General features: G+C 42.0%; 4 protein-coding genes across 4 annotated transcripts; all 4 read left to right on the top strand.

The window, feature by feature from the left end:
* The first annotated feature begins 521 nt into the window (after nucleotides 1-521).
* LOC143319420 (E3 ubiquitin-protein ligase TRIM21-like) lies at nucleotides 522-2,760 on the top strand. The gene is made up of 2 exons (XM_076728392.1): nucleotides 522-556; nucleotides 743-2,760. Exon 2 carries the CDS (start codon nucleotides 752-754, stop codon nucleotides 2,405-2,407), a length of 1,656 nt encoding a protein of 551 aa, XP_076584507.1. The 5' UTR covers nucleotides 522-556; nucleotides 743-751; the 3' UTR covers nucleotides 2,408-2,760.
* Nucleotides 2,761-5,077: 2,317 nt separating this feature from the next.
* On the top strand, nucleotides 5,078-7,003 carry LOC143319453 (E3 ubiquitin-protein ligase TRIM39-like). Its single transcript, XM_076728455.1, has 2 exons — nucleotides 5,078-5,144; nucleotides 5,351-7,003. Exon 2 carries the CDS (start codon nucleotides 5,360-5,362, stop codon nucleotides 7,001-7,003), a length of 1,644 nt encoding a protein of 547 aa, XP_076584570.1. The 5' UTR covers nucleotides 5,078-5,144; nucleotides 5,351-5,359.
* Nucleotides 7,004-9,543: 2,540 nt separating this feature from the next.
* Nucleotides 9,544-11,481, top strand: LOC143319437 (E3 ubiquitin-protein ligase TRIM21-like). The gene is made up of 2 exons (XM_076728429.1): nucleotides 9,544-9,642; nucleotides 9,829-11,481. Exon 2 carries the CDS (start codon nucleotides 9,838-9,840, stop codon nucleotides 11,479-11,481), a length of 1,644 nt encoding a protein of 547 aa, XP_076584544.1. The 5' UTR covers nucleotides 9,544-9,642; nucleotides 9,829-9,837.
* A 2,629-nt stretch (nucleotides 11,482-14,110) lies between these two features.
* On the top strand, nucleotides 14,111-15,968 carry LOC143319435 (E3 ubiquitin-protein ligase TRIM21-like). The gene is made up of 2 exons (XM_076728427.1): nucleotides 14,111-14,132; nucleotides 14,319-15,968. Exon 2 carries the CDS (start codon nucleotides 14,328-14,330, stop codon nucleotides 15,966-15,968), a length of 1,641 nt encoding a protein of 546 aa, XP_076584542.1. The 5' UTR covers nucleotides 14,111-14,132; nucleotides 14,319-14,327.
* The last annotated feature ends 566 nt before the right edge of the window (nucleotides 15,969-16,534 follow it).

Genomic DNA, 16,534 nt, shown 5'->3' with positions numbered 1-16,534 from the left:
CTCCATTACATTTATTTGACACTCACAGGTATTCATTTACGTTTACTTATTAATAATTTCTGTGAAAGACATATGACAATTTTATGATGCAGTGCTTTGTCAGTTTCTCAAATAATGACAAAATTTCTCAAACATGATGTCTTATCTGCTCCCTTGTCTGATTCAGGCAGCAACTATAGGAAAGAAGCAAATGAAAGAATTACATGGAAATGTTCAATATTTTCAGCAGGTAACTTCAAGCTGCAGAAAAAACTCACAGCAGAACAAAAACAAAACAAAACAAAACAAAACATGAAAACTGTAAAAAGTCCCTGAAGATGAAGCTTATCTTGTGCCAAATGTATGAATCTATGATTACGTCTTAATCTGAAGTAGGAAACACATTCCTCAAACAGAGCTGCAGCGACCACGATAAAGAGCAGAGCTTCACTTTCCTGAAATGAAAGTGAAGCTTTGACAGAGTGACGGTGAAGCTGAAACAAGTCTCTGTGTTTCTGTCCAAGGAAACATTAAACTGAGTACATCAGGTCTTTCTCAACAACGGACTCAAATACTGGTGAGTGGAAATAATAATATTAACTACGATTCAACAACCAGCATGGGCACAAAACTTGCAGCTCTAATCAAACAGGAAGTTACGCTCCTTTCATGTCATAATGCCACTTGTCAAACGGACATCTTTTTATTTCAAATGATAAATATGTAACAAAACATTTTCTAATACTTTGACTTTTGTTGTCAGTGTGTAGACATGTCTGCTGCCAACAGTCTGATGTCTGAAGATCAGTTTCTGTGCTCCATCTGTCTGGATGTGTTCACTGACCCAGTCACCACATCATGTGGACACAACTTCTGTAAAAACTGCATCACTGAACACTGGAATATTAATGAGAGCTGCCAGTGTCCCATGTGTAAGGAGACTTTTACCACAAAGCCTGATTTGAGGGTCAATACTTTGTTCTCTGAGATGGTTGTTCAGTTCAGACAGTCGACTCAGCAGGAAGTCAGCAGCAGCAGTTCAGAACAACAAGTGTCCAAACCAGGAGAAGTTCCCTGTGACGTCTGCACTGGAACCAAACTGAAGGCCCTGAAGTCCTGCCTGGTCTGTCTGGTCTCCTACTGTGAGACCCACCTGGAGCCTCATCTGACAGTGTTAGGCCTGAAAAGACATCAGCTGATCGACCCTGTGGAGAACCTGGAAGGCAGGATGTGCATGAAGCACGATAAACCTCTGGAGCTGTTCTGTAAGACCGACCACACATGTGTCTGCATGCTCTGCACTGTTTTAGACCACAAGACACATGATGTCGTTCCTCTGAGAGAAGAATATGATGAGAAGAGGGCCGAGCTGAGGAAGACAGAGGACGTAATTCAGCAGGTGATCCAGAAGAGACGACTGAAGATTGAGGAGCTCAAACAGTCAGTGAAGCTCAGTAAGGAAAATGCAGACAGAGAGATAGCAGAAGGTGTTCAGGTCTTCACTTCTCTGAAGGAGTCTGTTGAGAGAGGCCTGGATGAGCTCATCAAAACCATTGAAGAGAAGCAGAAAACAACAGAAAAACAGACTGAAGTTTTCATCAAAGAGCTGGAACAAGAAATCTCTGAGCTGCTGAAGAGAAGCACTGAGGTGGAGCAGCTCTCACGCTCTGAAGACCACCTCCACTTTCTCCAAAGCTTCTCGTCTCTGGACGTCCCAACCACCAAAGACTGGACAGAGCTCAGCGTCCCTCCAGCATCATATGAGGGTACTGTGGTGAGAGCTGTGGCTCAGCTGGAGGAGACACTCAGTAAAGAGATGAAGAAGCTGATTGAAGCAGAGCTGAAGAGGGTCCAGCAGTATGCAGTGGATGTGACTCTTGATCCTGATACAGCACATCCCAATCTCATCCTGTCTGATGATGGGAAACAAGTGAATCATGGTGATGTTAGGAAGACTCTTCCAGACAATCCAGAGAGATTTTCTTTCTGTATTTGTGTTTTAGGAAAGCAGAGTTTCTCTTCAGGCAGATTTTACTTTGATGTTCAGGTTAAAGGAAAGACTGAATGGGACTTTGGAGTCGCCAGAGAGTCGATCAGCAGGAAGGGAAAAATCACACTGGGTCCTAAGAACGGTTACTGGACTATATGGTTGAGAAATGGAAATGAGTACGGCGCTTCTGATGATCTTGTTGTCAGTCTCTCTCTGAAGTCTCAGCCTCAGAAGGTGGGGGTGTTTGTGGATTATGAGGAGGGTCTGGTCTCCTTTTATGACGTAGATGCTGCAGCTCTTATCTACTCCTTTACTGGCTGCTCCTTCACAGAGAAACTCTTCCCATACTTCTGTCCCTGTCCTAATGATGGAGGTAAAAACTCTGCACCTCTGATCATCTCTGCTGTCAATCAAACTGAGTTGATGGATGATGTGTAAATGAAGAGATTCGCTGTGATATAAAAAAACAAATATGCATATTCAGGGAAACGTACAGTTTAAATGCTTCTTCTTCAAACTGTGATTATATTATTCTTTTATTTCACGTTTCTTGTTATTAATAAGTTTTCCCACACAGCTGATTTATTAACCCAATTAACTCTGTCACAGCTGTGGATCCATCATGACAAACACATCAGGGAGAAGAAATTCTTTTCAACTCAGAACTTTATTTAAACAAATTGAAAGGAGATCTTGTGGTTTGCAGAGGCACCAAATACGTCTGACTGCCTTCTACAAACTGTTTGCTGAAGTGAGGCTCAAGGTACCAAGAAATATTGATGGAACAGCCAGTGGTGGAATTTACTGTACTTATGTACAAAGTTGAGATACTTGTACTTTACTTGGGCATTTCCATTTTATACAATGTATGTGTTGAGAAAATTCTCCTCCTCCTTCAGCTAAATAAACCATTTAAAAAGCCTCTTGGAATAACTGGAAAATGCATCGTCACAAAGCTGAAAACAGGCTGTTTTTCTCAGCTCATGAAACTTTTTAGAGATACATGGTTCTCACAGGACAGCTGCACTACAAACATATGATGATCTTATAGAATATGATGCATTGCTGTGGATTAAACCAGCCAACAGTATATAAAGTAGTTCAAATGAGCTCAATCTTAAACATCTACAGCAGTAAGATGCAACATACACATTAATGCAGCAATTCAATTCAGTTTTATTTGTACAGCGCCAAATCACAACATAGGTTGTCTCAGGACACTTTCCATATAGAGCTGGTACAGACCAAACTCTTAATATACAGAGACCCAACAGTTCCCTCATGAGCAAGCACTTGGCGACAGTGGCGAGGAAAAACTTCCTTTTAACAAGCAGAAACCTCAGACAGAACCAGGCTCTGGGTGGGCCGCCATCTGCCTCGACCGGTTGGGTGAGAGAGAGAGAGAGAGAGAGAGAGAGAGCGAGAGACAGATGGAGAGAGACAGACAGAAATGCATTCACAGTAACAGTGACAGTGGATGTAATAACAGTAGTAGCAGTTGCAGTGGATGTCAGGCAGGGCCATGGCAGGAGACGTAGCTGTAATCCACAATCCAGATTCAGCCACTATCCATGGGAACCTGCGAGACGACAAAGCACAGAGACTCCGGGGAAGAAGCTAAGTTAGTGACACGCTGTTTTAGGACATGAAAGCGTGCAGATGAAGAGGGAGAGAAGAATAGAGGAGCTCGGTGCATCTTTGGAGGTCCCCCGACAGTCTAATCCTATAGCAGCATAACTAGGGGCTGGTCCAGGGCAAGCCTGAGCCAGCCCTAACTATAAGATTTATCAAAAAGGAAAGTTGCAGCAGTAATATTGATCCACAAACATCAGATATGATAGAAAAACACTGACAGGGAACATTTTACATCTTACTTTCTTCCAGGCTGTAAGTCATATAAATGTAGTCAATCTGACAAATCAGTATCACGTCACAGCTTCCAAACAGACCAGTAAATGAAACTGCAATCATAGTGAGAGTCTGGAGAGACATCGGGCCATATTTCAAGGTAAAATAACATGATGATTATAATGATTATGATTTGTCAGATTGCTTACGTTTATGCCATTTACAAGCTGGAACACAGCAGTGGGACATTATCATTTTGAGAAGAGCATTTCACCGTCCCTCCCTGAGTGTGACGTCAGGGGGAAATGGCAACCATGTCAGTATGGTTTTGGGGTCATATTCAAGATCATTCACACAGGTTTAAGATGATTTAAGTTTCTCTTTGAGTCTACTTCAAGGCTAAATTCAAGGGGACAAAAGGGATTTATAATATAAAGTAGTTCCATTGAATGTGATGTAATTACCTAAACACCCTTCTGACTGTAGGCACACAAAATCTTTTTGCACATTTCCCTCTAAAGAAATTGATAAAATGGAAAGAGGCTTGGATTGGTGATGCTTCAGTTGTCGTCTGATGTTTTTAATCTGATGTATCCCTCAAAGATGAGACCTGTAACAAGAAATCATCATGGTTGTAGCACAGTTACAGAAATAAGGTCTAAGTTTGTGTAAGATGTCGTTACAGAAAGTTTACTGCTAATCCTAAATCAGTACTTTTGATATCACTTCAAACAGCCGGGTTAGAAATTGTTTTTACCACAGCAAAAAAAAAACAAAAAAAAACAAAAAAAAAAACAACAGACTGTTGTACTTTTACTTTGAAATTTTAAATCTTTTCCTGTTCGGAAGAGTGGCTAGTGAAATTATTTTGAACGTTGTATCGGGAAGCTGTACTAATGGACAAGAAATGAATCAGCAACATCTTTAATGATTCAGCAGCAACTATAGGAAAGAAGCAAATGAAAGAATTACATGAAAATGTTCAATATTTTCAGCAGGTAACTTCAAGCTGCAGAAAAAACTCACAGCAGAACAAAAAAAAAAACCATGAAAACTGTAACAACTCTCCCTGAACATGAAACTTATCTTGTGCCAAATGTATGAATCTATGACTACATCTTTATCTGAAGTACAAAACACATCCTCCCCAAACAGAGCTGCAGTAAGAGGCGGAGCGATACTATAAAGAGCAGAATTTCACTTTCCTGACATGAAAAGGAAGCTTTGACAGAGTGACGGTGAAGCTGAAACAAGTCTCTGTGTTTGCGTCCAAGGAAACATTAAACTGAGTACATCAGGTCTTTCTCAACAACGGACTCAAATACCGGTGAGTGGAAATGATAATATTAACTGTGACTCAATAACCAGCATGGGCACAAAACCTGCAGCTCTAATCAAACAGGAAGTTACGCTCCTTTCATGTCATAATGCTACTTGTCAAACGGACATCTTAGTTAAGTCAAACACATCTTTTTATTTCAAATGATAAATATGTAACAAAACATTTTCTAATACTTTGACTTTTGTCGTCAGTGTGTAGACATGTCTGCTGCCAACAATCAGATGTCTGAAGATCAGTTTCTGTGCTCCATCTGTCTGGATGTGTTCAGTGACCCAGTCACCACATCATGTGGACACAACTTCTGTAAAAACTGCATCACTGAACACTGGGATATTAATGAGAGCTACCAGTGTCCCATGTGTACGGAGGCTTTTACCACAAGGCCTGATTTGAGGGTCAATACTTTCATCTCTGAGATGGTTGTTCAGTTCAGACAGTCGACTCAGCAGGAAGTCAGCAGCAGCAGTTCAGAACAACAAGTATCCAAACCAGGAGAAGTTCCCTGTGACGTCTGCACTGGAACCAAACTGAAGGCCCTGAAGTCCTGCCTGGTCTGTCTGGTCTCCTACTGTGAGACTCACCTGGAGCCTCATCTGACAGCTTCACGTCTGAAGAGACATCAGCTGATCGACCCTGTGGAGAACCTGGAAGGCAGGATGTGCATGAAGCACGATAAACCTCTGGAGCTGTTCTGTAAGACCGACCACACATGTGTCTGCATGCTCTGCACTGTTTTAGATCACAAGACACATGATGTTGTTCCTCTGAGAGAAGAATATGATGAAAAGAAGGCCGAGCTGAGGAAGACAGAGGCTGAAATTCAGCAGGTGATCCAGAAGAAACGACTGAAGATTGAGGAGCTCAAACAGTCAGTGAGGCTCAGCAAGGAAGATGCAGACATAAAGACAGCAGAGGGTGTTCAGGTCTTCACCTCTCTGAAAGAGTCTGTTGAGAGAGGCCTGGATGAGCTCATCAAAACCATTGAAGAGAAGCAGAAAACAACAGAAAAACAGACTGAAGTTTTCATCAAAGAGCTGGAACAAGAAATCTCTGAGCTGATGAAGAGAAGCACTGAGGTGGAGCAGCTCTCACGCTCTGAAGACCACCTCCGCTTTCTCCAAAGCTTCTCGCCTCTGAAGGACGTCCCAACCACCAAAGACTGGACAGAGGTCAGCGTCCCTCCAGCATCATATGAGGGGACTGTGGTGAGAGCTGTGGCTCAGCTGGAGGAGACACTCAGTAAAGAGATGAAGAAGCTGATTGAAGCAGAGCTGAAGAGGGTCCAGCAGTATGCAGTGGATGTGACTCTTGATCCTGATACAGCACATCCCAATCTCATCCTGTCTGATGATGGGAAACAAGTGAATCATGGTGATGTTAGGAAGACTCTTCCAGACAATCCAGAGAGATTTTCTTTATGTGTTTGTGTTTTAGGAAAGCAGAGTTTCTCTTCAGGCAGATTTTACTTTGAGGTTCAGGTTAAAGGAAAGACTGAATGGGACTTTGGAGTCGCCAGAGAGTCGGTCAACAGGAAGGGAGAAATCACACTGAGTACTGAGGACGGTTACTGGACTATATGGTTGAGAAATGGAAATGAGTACGGAGCTCTTGATGATCTTGTTGTCAGTCTCTCTCTGAGGTCTCAGCCTCAGAAGGTGGGGGTGTTTGTGGATTATGAGGAGGGTCTGGTCTCCTTTTATGACGTAGATGCTGCAGCTCTTATCTACTCCTTTACTGGCTGCTCCTTCACAGAGAAACTCTTCCCATACTTCTGTCCCTGTCCTAATGATGGAGGTAAAAACTCTGCACCTCTGATCATCTCTGTTGTCAATCAAACTGCATAGATGAATGATGTGTAGTTTAAATGCTTCTTCTTCAAACTGTGATTATATTATTCTTTTGTTTCACGTTTCTTGTTATTAATAAGTTTTCCCACACAGCTGATTTATTAACCCAATTAATTCTGTCACAGCTGTGGATCCATCATGACAAACACATCAGGGAGAAGAAATTCTTTTCAACTCAGAACTTTATTTAAACAAATTGAAAGGAGATCTTGAGGTTTGCAGAAGCACCAAATACGTCTGACTGCCTTCTACAAACTGTTTGCTTAAGTGAGGCTCAAGGTACCAAGAAATATTGATGGAACAGCCAGTGGTGGAATTTACTGTACTTATGTACAAAGTTGAGATACTTGTACTTTACTTGGGCATTTCCATTTTATACAATGTATGTGTTGAGAAAATTCTCCTCCTCCTTCAGCTAAATAAACCATTTAAAAAGCCTCTTGGAATAACTGGAAAATGCATCGTCACAAAGCTGAAAACAGGCTGTTTTTCTCAGCTCATGAAACTTTTTAGAGATACGTGGTTCTCACAGGACAGCTGCACTACAAACATATGATGATCTTATAGAATATGATGCATCGCTGTGGATTAAACCAGCCAACAGTATATAAAGTAGTTCAAATGAGCTCAATCTTAAACATCTACAGCAGTAAGATGCAACATACACATTAATGCAGCAATTCAATTCAGTTTTATTTGTACAGCGCCAAATCACAACATAGGTTGTCTCAGGACACTTTCCATATAGAGCTGGTACAGACCAAACTCTTAATATACAGAGACCCAACAGTTCCCTCATGAGCAAGCACTTGGCGACAGTGGCGAGGAAAAACTTCCTTTTAACAAGCAGAAACCTCAGACAGAACCAGGCTCTGGGTGGGCCGCCATCTGCCTCGACCGGTTGGGTGAGAGAGAGAGAGAGCGAGAGACAGATGGAGAGAGACAGACAGAAATGCATTCACATTAACAGTGACAGTGGATGTAATAACAGTAGTAGCAGTTGCAGTGGATGTCAGGCAGGGCCATGGCAGGAGACGTAGCTGTAATCCACAATCCAGATTCAGCGACTATCCATGGGAACCTGCGAGACGACAAAGCACAGAGACTCCGGGGAAGAAGCTAAGTTAGTGACACGCTGTTTTAGGACATGAAAGCGTGCAGATGAAGAGGGAGAGAAGAATAGAGGAGCTCGGTGCATCTTTGGAGGTCCCCCGACAGTCTAATCCTATAGCAGCATAACTAGGTGCTGGTCCAGGGCAAGCCTGAGCCAGCCCTAACTATAAGATTTATCAAAAAGGAAAGTTGCAGCAGTAATATTGATCCACAAACATCAGATATGATAGAAAAACACTGACAGGGAACATTTTACATCTTACTTTCTTCCAGGCTGTAAGTCATATAAATGTAGTCAATCTGACAAATCAGTATCACGTCACAGCTTCCAGACAGACCAGTAAATGAAACTGCAATCATAGTGAGAGTCTGGAGAGACATCGGGCCATATTTCAAGGTAAAATAACATGATGATTATAATGATTATGATTTGTCAGATTGCTTACGTTTATGCCATTTACAAGCTGGAACACAGCAGTGGGACATTATCATTTTGAGAAGAGCATTTCACCGTCCCTCCCTGAGTGTGACGTCAGGGGAAAATGGCGACCATGTCAGTATGGTTTTGGGGTCATATTCAAGATCATTCACACAGGTTTAAGATGATTTAAGTTTCTCTTTGAGTCTACTTCAAGGCTAAATTCAAGGGGACAAAAGGGATTTATAATATGAAGTAGTTCCATTGAACGTGATGTAATTACCTAAACAACCCTCTGAATGTAGGCACACAAAATCTTTTTGCACATTTCCCTCTAAAGAAATTGCTAAAATGGAAAGAGACTTGGATTGGTGATGCCTTAGTTGTCGTCTGATGTTTTTAATCTGATGTATCCCTCAAAGATGAGACCTGTAAATAGAAACCATCATGGTTGTAGCACAGTTACAGGTCTATGTCATTACAGAAAGTTTACTGCTAATCCTAAATCAGTACTTTTGCTATCACTTCAAACAGCCGGATTAGAAATTGTTTTTAACACAGCAATAAAAAAAAAACAGACTGTTGTACTTTTACTTTGAAATTTTAAATCTTTTCCTGTTCGGAAGAGTGGCTAGTGAAATTATTTTGAACGTTGTATCGGGAAGCTGTACTAACGGACAAGAAATGAACCAGCAACATCTTTAATGATTCAGCAGCAACTATAGGAAAGAAGCAAATGAAAGAATTACATGAAAATGTTCAATATTTTCAGCAGGTAACTTCAAGCTGCAGAAAAAACTCACAGCAGAACAAAAAAAAAACAAACATGAAAACTGTAACAACTCTCCCTGAAGATGAAACTTATCTTGTGCCAATGTATGAATCTATGATTACATCTTAATCTGAATTAGGAAACACATCCTCCCCAAACAGAGCTGCAGTAAGAGGCGGAGCGATACTATAAAGAGCAGAGCTTCACTTTCCTGAAATGAAAGTAAAGCTTTGACAGAGTGACGGTGAAGCTGAAACAAGTCTCTGTGTTTGTGTCCAAGGAAACATTAAACTGAGTGCATCAGGTCTTTCTCAACAACGGACTCAAATACTGGTGAGTGGAAATAATAATATTAACTGTGACTCAACAACCAGCATGGGCACAAAACCTGCAGCTCTAATAAAAGAGGAAGTTACGCTCCTTTCATGTCATAATGCTACTTGTCAAACGGACATCTTTTTATTTCAAATGATAAATATGTAACAAAACATTTTCTAATACTTTGACTTTTGTCATCAGTGTGTAGACATGTCTGCTGCCAACAATCAGATGTCTGAAAATCAGTTTCTGTGCTCCATCTGTCTGGATGTGTTCACTGACCCAGTCACCACACCTTGTGGACACAACTTCTGCAAAAATTGCATCACTGAACACTGGAAAATTAATGAGAGCTGCCAGTGTCCCACGTGTAAGGAGGCTTTTACCACAAGGCCTGATTTGAGGGTCAATACTTTCATCTCTGAGATGGTTGCTCAGTTCAGACAGTCGACTCAGCAGGAAGTCAGCAGCAGCAGTTCAGAGCAACAAGTGTTCAAACCAGGAGAAGTTCCCTGTGACGTCTGCACTGGAACCAAACTGAAGGCCCTGAAGTCCTGCCTGGTCTGTCTGGTCTCCTACTGTGAGACCCACCTGGAGCCTCATCTGACAGCTTCACGTCTGAAGAGACATCAGCTGATCGACCCTGTGGGGAACCTGGAAGGCAGGATGTGCATGAAGCACGATAAACCTCTGGAGCTGTTCTGTAAGACCGACCACACATGTGTCTGCATGCTCTGCACTGTTTTAGACCACAAGACACATGATGTTGTTCCTCTGAGAGAAGAATATGATGGAAAGAAGGCTGAGCTGAGGAAGACAGAGGACGTAATTCAGCAGGTGATCCAGAAGAGACGACTGAAGATTGAGGAGATCAAACAGTCAGTGAGGCTCAGCAAGGAAGATGCAGACAGAGAGATAGCAGAAGGTGTTCAGGTCTTCACTTCTCTGATGAAGTCTGTTGAGAGAGCTCTGGATGAGCTCATCGAAACCATTGAAGAGAAGCAGAAAACAACAGAAAAAGAGACTGAAGTTTTCATCAAAGAGCTGGAACAAGAAATCTCTGAGCTGATGAAGAGAAGCACTGAGGTGGAGCAGCTCTCACGCTCTGAAGACCACCTCCACTTTCTCCAAAGCTTCTCGTCTCTGAAGGACGTCCCAACCACCAAAGACTGGACAGAGGTCAGCGTCCCTCCAGCATCATATGAGGGGACTGTGGTGAGAGCTGTGGCTCAGCTGGAGAAGACACTCAGTAAAGAGATGAAGAAGCTGATTGAAGCAGAGCTGAAGAGGTTCCAGCAGTATGCAGTGGATGTGACTCTTGATCCTGATACAGCACATCCTGAACTCATCCTGTCTGATGATGGGAAACAAGTGAATCATGGTGATGTTAGGAAGACTCTTCCAGACAATCCAGAGAGATTTTCTTTATGTGTTTGTGTTTTAGGAAAGCAGAGTGTCTCTTCAGGCAGATTTTACTTTGAGGTTCAGGTTAAAGGAAAGACTGAATGGGACTTTGGAGTCGCCAGAGAGTCGATCAGCAGGAAGGGAAAAATCAACCTGACTCCTGAGAACGGTTTCTGGACTATATGGCTGAGAAATGGAAATGAGTACAGAGCTCTTGAAAACCCATCAGTCAGTCTCTCTCTGAGGTCTCAGCCTCAGAAGGTGGGTGTGTTTGTGGATTATGAGGAGGGTCTGGTCTCCTTTTATGACGTAGATGCTGCAGCTCTTATCTACTCCTTTACTGGCTGCTCCTTCACAGAGAAACTCTTCCCATACTTCAGTCCCTGTCCTAATGATGGTGGTAAAAACTCTGCACCTCTGATCATCTCTGCTGTCAATCAAACTGCGTAGATGAATGATGCGTAGTTTAAATGCTTCTTCTTCAAACTGTGATTATATTATTCTTTTATTTCACGTTTCTTGTTATTAATAAGTTTTCCCACACAGCTGATTTATTAACCCAATTAACTCTGTCACAGCTGTGGATCCATCATGACAAACACATCAGGGAGAAGAAATTCTTTTCAACTCAGAACTTTATTTAAACAAATTGAAAGGAGATCTTGAGGTTTGCAGAGGCACCAAATACGTCTGACTGCCTTCTGCAAACTGTTTGCTTAAGTGAGGCTCAAGGTACCAAGAAATACTGATGGAACAGCCAGTGGTGGAATTTACTGTACTTATGTACAAAGTTGAGATACTTGTACTTTACTTGGGCATTTCCATTTTATACAATGTATGTGTTGAGAAAATTCTCCTCCTCCTTCAGCTAAATAAACCATTTAAAAAGCCTCTTGGAATAACTGGAAAATGCATCGTCACAAAGCTGAAAACAGGCTGTTTTTCTGAGCTCATGAAACTTTTTAGAGATACATGGTTCTCACGGGACAGCTGCACTACAAACATATGATGATCTTATAGAATATGATGCATTGCTGTGGATTAAACCAGCCAACAGTATATAAAGTAGTTCAAATGAGCTCAATCTTAAACATCTACAGCAGTAAAATGCAACATACACATTAATGCAGCAATTCAATTCAGTTTCATTTGTACAGTGGCAAATCACAACATAGGTTGTCTCAGGACACTTTCCATATAGAGCTGGTACAGACCAAACTCTTAATATACAGAGACCCAACAGTTCCCTCATGAGCAAGCACTTGGCGACAGTGGCGAGGAAAAACTTCCTTTTAACAAGCAGAATCCTCAGACAGAACCAGGCTCTGGGTGGGCTGCCATCTGCTTCGACCTGTTGGGTGAGAGAGAGAGAGAGAGACAGACGGAGAGAGACAGACGGAGAGAGTCAGACAGAAATGCATTCACAGTAACAGTGACAGTGGATGTAATAAGAGTAGTAGCAGTTGCAGTGGATGTCAGGCAGGGCCATGGCAGGAGACATAGCTGTAATCCACAATCCAGATTCAGCCACTATCCATGGGAACCTGCGAGACGACAAAGCACAGAGACTCCGGGGAAGAAGCTAAGTTAGTGACACGCTGTGGTAGGACATGAAAGCGTGCAGATGAAGAGGGAGAGAAGAATAGAGGAGCTCGGTGCATCTTTGGAGGTCCCCCGACAGTCTAATCCTACAGCAGCATAACTAGGGGCTAGTCCAGGGCAAGCCTGAGCCAGCCCTAACTATAAGATTTATCAAAAAGGAAAGTTGCAGCAGTAATATTGATCCACAAACATCAGATATGATAGAAAAACACTGACAGGGAACATTTTACATCTTACTTTCTTCCAGGCTGTAAGTCATATAAATGTAGTCAATCTGACAAATCAGTATCACGTCACAGCTTCCAGACAGACCAGTAAATGAAACTGCAATCATAGTGAGAGTCTGGACAGACATCGGGCCATATTTCAAGGTAAAATAACATGATGATTATAATGATTATGATTTGTCAGATTGCTTACGTTTATGCCATTTACAAGCTGGAACACAGCAGTGGGACATTATCATTTTGAGAAGAGCATTTCACCATCCCTCCCTGAGTGTGACGTCAGGGGAAAATGGCGACCATGTCAGTATGGTTTTGGGGTCATATTCAAGGTCATTCACACAGGTTTAAGATGATTTAAGTTTCTCTTTGAGTCTACTTCAAGGCTAAATTCAAGGGGACAAAAGGGATTTATAATATGAAGTAGTTCCATTGAACGTGATGTAATTACCTAAACAACCCTCTGAATGTAGGCACACAAAATCTTTTTGCACATTTCCCTCTAAAGAAATTGCTAAAATGGAAAGAGACTTGGATTGGTGATGCCTTAGTTGTCGTCTGATGTTTTTAATCTGATGTATCCCTCAAAGATGAGACCTGTAAATAGAAACCATCATGGTTGTAGCACAGTTACAGGTCTATGTCATTACAGAAAGTTTACTGCTAATCCTAAATCAGTACTTTTGCTATCACTTCAAACAGCCGGATTAGAAATTGTTTTTAACACAGCAATAAAAAAAAAAACAGACTGTTGTACTTTTACTTTGAAATTTGAAATCTTTTCCTGTTCGGAAGAGTGGCTAGTGAAATTATTTTGAACGTTGTATCGGGAAGCTGTACTAACGGACAAGAAATGAACCAGCAACATCTTTAATGATTCAGCAGCAACTATAGGAAAGAAGCAAATGAAAGAATTACATGAAAATGTTCAATATTTTCAGCAGGTAACTTCAAGCTGCAGAAAAAACTCACAGCAGAACAAAAAAAAACAAAACATGAAAACTGTAACAACTCTCCCTGAAGATGAAACTTATCTTGTGCCAAATGTATGAATCTATGATTACATCTTAATCTGAAGTAGGAAACACATCCTCCCCAAACAGAGCTGCAGTAAGAGGCGGAGCGATACTATAAAGAGCAGAGCTTCACTTTCCTGAAATGAAAGTAAAGCTTTGACAGAGTGACGGTGAAGCTGAAACAAGTCTCTGTGTTTGTGTCCAAGGAAACATTAAACTGAGTACATCAGGTCTTTCTCAACAACGGACTCAAATACTGGTGAGTGGAAATAAGAATATTAACTGTGACTCAACAACCAGCATGGGCACAAAACCTGCAGCTCTAATCAAACAGGAAGTTACGCTCCTTTCATGTCATAATGCTACTTGTCAAACGGACATCTTTTTATTTCAAATGATAAATATGTAACAAAACATTTTCTAATACTTTGACTTTTGTCGTCAGTGTGTAGACATGTCTGCTGCCAACAATCAGATGTCTGAAAATCAGTTTCTGTGCTCCATCTGTCTGGATGTGTTCACTGACCCAGTCACCACACCTTGTGGACACAACTTCTGCAAAAATTGCATCACTGAACACTGGAAAATTAATGAGAGCTGCCAGTGTCCCACGTGTAAGGAGGCTTTTACCACAAGGCCTGATTTGAGGGTCAATACTTTCATCTCTGAGATGGTTGCTCAGTTCAGACAGTCGACTCAGCAGGAAGTCAGCAGCAGCAGTTCAGAGCAACAAGTGTTCAAACCAGGAGAAGTTCCCTGTGACGTCTGCACTGGAACCAAACTGAAGGCCCTGAAGTCCTGCCTGGTCTGTCTGGTCTCCTACTGTGAGACCCACCTGGAGCCTCATCTGACAGCTTCACGTCTGAAGAGACATCAGCTGATCGACCCTGTGGAGAACCTGGAAGGCAGGATGTGCATGAAGCACGATAAACCTCTGGAGCTGTTCTGTAAGACCGACCACACATGTGTCTGCATGCTCTGCACTGTTTTAGACCACAAGACACATGATGTTGTTCCTCTGAGAGAAGAATATGATGGAAAGAAGGCCGAGCTGAGGAAGACAGAGGCTGAAATTCAGCAGGTGATCCAGAAGAGACGACTGAAGATTGAGGAGCTCAAACAGTCAGTGAGGCTCAGCAAGGAAGATGCAGACAGAGAGATAGCAGAAGGTGTTCAGGTCTTCACTTCTCTGATGAAGTCTGTTGAGAGAGGCCTGGATGAGCTCATCAAAACCATTGAAGAGAAGCAGAAAACAACAGAAAAAGAGACTGAAGTTTTCATCAAAGAGCTGGAACAAGAAATCTCTGAGCTGATGAAGAGAAGCACTGAGGTGGAGCAGCTCTCACGCTCTGAAGACCACCTCCACTTTCTCCAAAGCTTCTCGTCTCTGGACGTCCCAACCACCAAAGACTGGACAGAGCTCAGCGTCCCTCCAGCATCATATGAGGGGACTGTGGTGAGAGCTGTGGCTCAGCTGGAGAAGACACTCAGTAAAGAGATGAAGAAGCTGATTGAAGCAGAGCTGAAGAGGGTCCAGCAGTATGCAGTAGATGTGACTCTTGATCCTGATACAGCACATCCTGAACTCATCCTGTCTGATGATGGGAAACAAGTGAATCATGGTGATGTTAGGAAGACTCTTCCAGACAATCCAGAGAGATTTTCTTTATGTGTTTGTGTTTTAGGAAAGCAGAGTTTCTCTTCAGGCAGATTTTACTTTGAGGTTCAGGTTAAAGGAAAGACTGAATGGGACTTTGGAGTCGCCACAGAGTCGATCAGCAGGAAGGGAAAAATCAACCTGACTCCTGAGAACGGTTTCTGGACTATATGGCTGAGAAATGGAAATGAGTACAGAGCTCTTGAAAACCCATCAGTCAGTCTCTCTCTGAGGTCCCAGCCTCAGAAGGTGGGGGTGTTTGTGGATTATGAGGAGGGTCTGGTCTCCTTTTATGACGTAGATGCTGCAGCTCTTATCTACTCCTTTACTGGCTGCTCCTTCATAGAGAAACTCTTCCCATACTTCAGTCCCTATACAAATGATGGTGGTAAAAACTCTGCACCTCTGATCATCTCTGCTGTCAATCAAACTGCGTAGATGAATGATGTGTAGTTTAAATGCTTCTTCTTCAAACTGTGATTATATTATTCTTTTATTTCACGTTTCTTGTTATTAATAAGTTTTCCCACACAGCTGATTTATTAACCCAATTAATTCTGTCACAGCTGTGGATCCATCATGACAAACACATCAGGGAGAAGAAATTCTTTTCAACTCAGAACTTTATTTAAACAAATTGAAAGGAGATCTTGTGGTTTGCAGAGGCACCAAATACATCTGACTGCCTTCTGCAAACTGTTTGCTTAAGTGAGGCTCAAGGTACCAAGAAATACTGATGGAACAGCCAGTGGTGGAATTTACTGTACTTATGTACAAAGTTGAGATACTTGTACTTTACTTGGGCATTTCCATTTTATACAATGTATGTGTTGAGAAAATTCTCCTCCTCCTTCAGCTAAATAAACCATTTAAAAAGCCTCTTGGATTAACTGGAAAATGCATCATCAGAAAACTGAAAACAGGCTGTTTTTCTGAGCTCATGAAACTTTTTAGAGATACATGGTTCTCACAGGACAGCTGCACTACAAACATATGATGATCTT

The sequence above is a fragment of the Chaetodon auriga genome, chromosome 4 (assembly GCF_051107435.1).
Source record: "Chaetodon auriga isolate fChaAug3 chromosome 4, fChaAug3.hap1, whole genome shotgun sequence".
Taxonomy (NCBI): domain Eukaryota; kingdom Metazoa; phylum Chordata; class Actinopteri; order Chaetodontiformes; family Chaetodontidae; genus Chaetodon; species Chaetodon auriga.
Note: the sequence above shows the minus strand (reverse complement) of the source record. Positions and strands in the feature narration are given on the sequence as shown.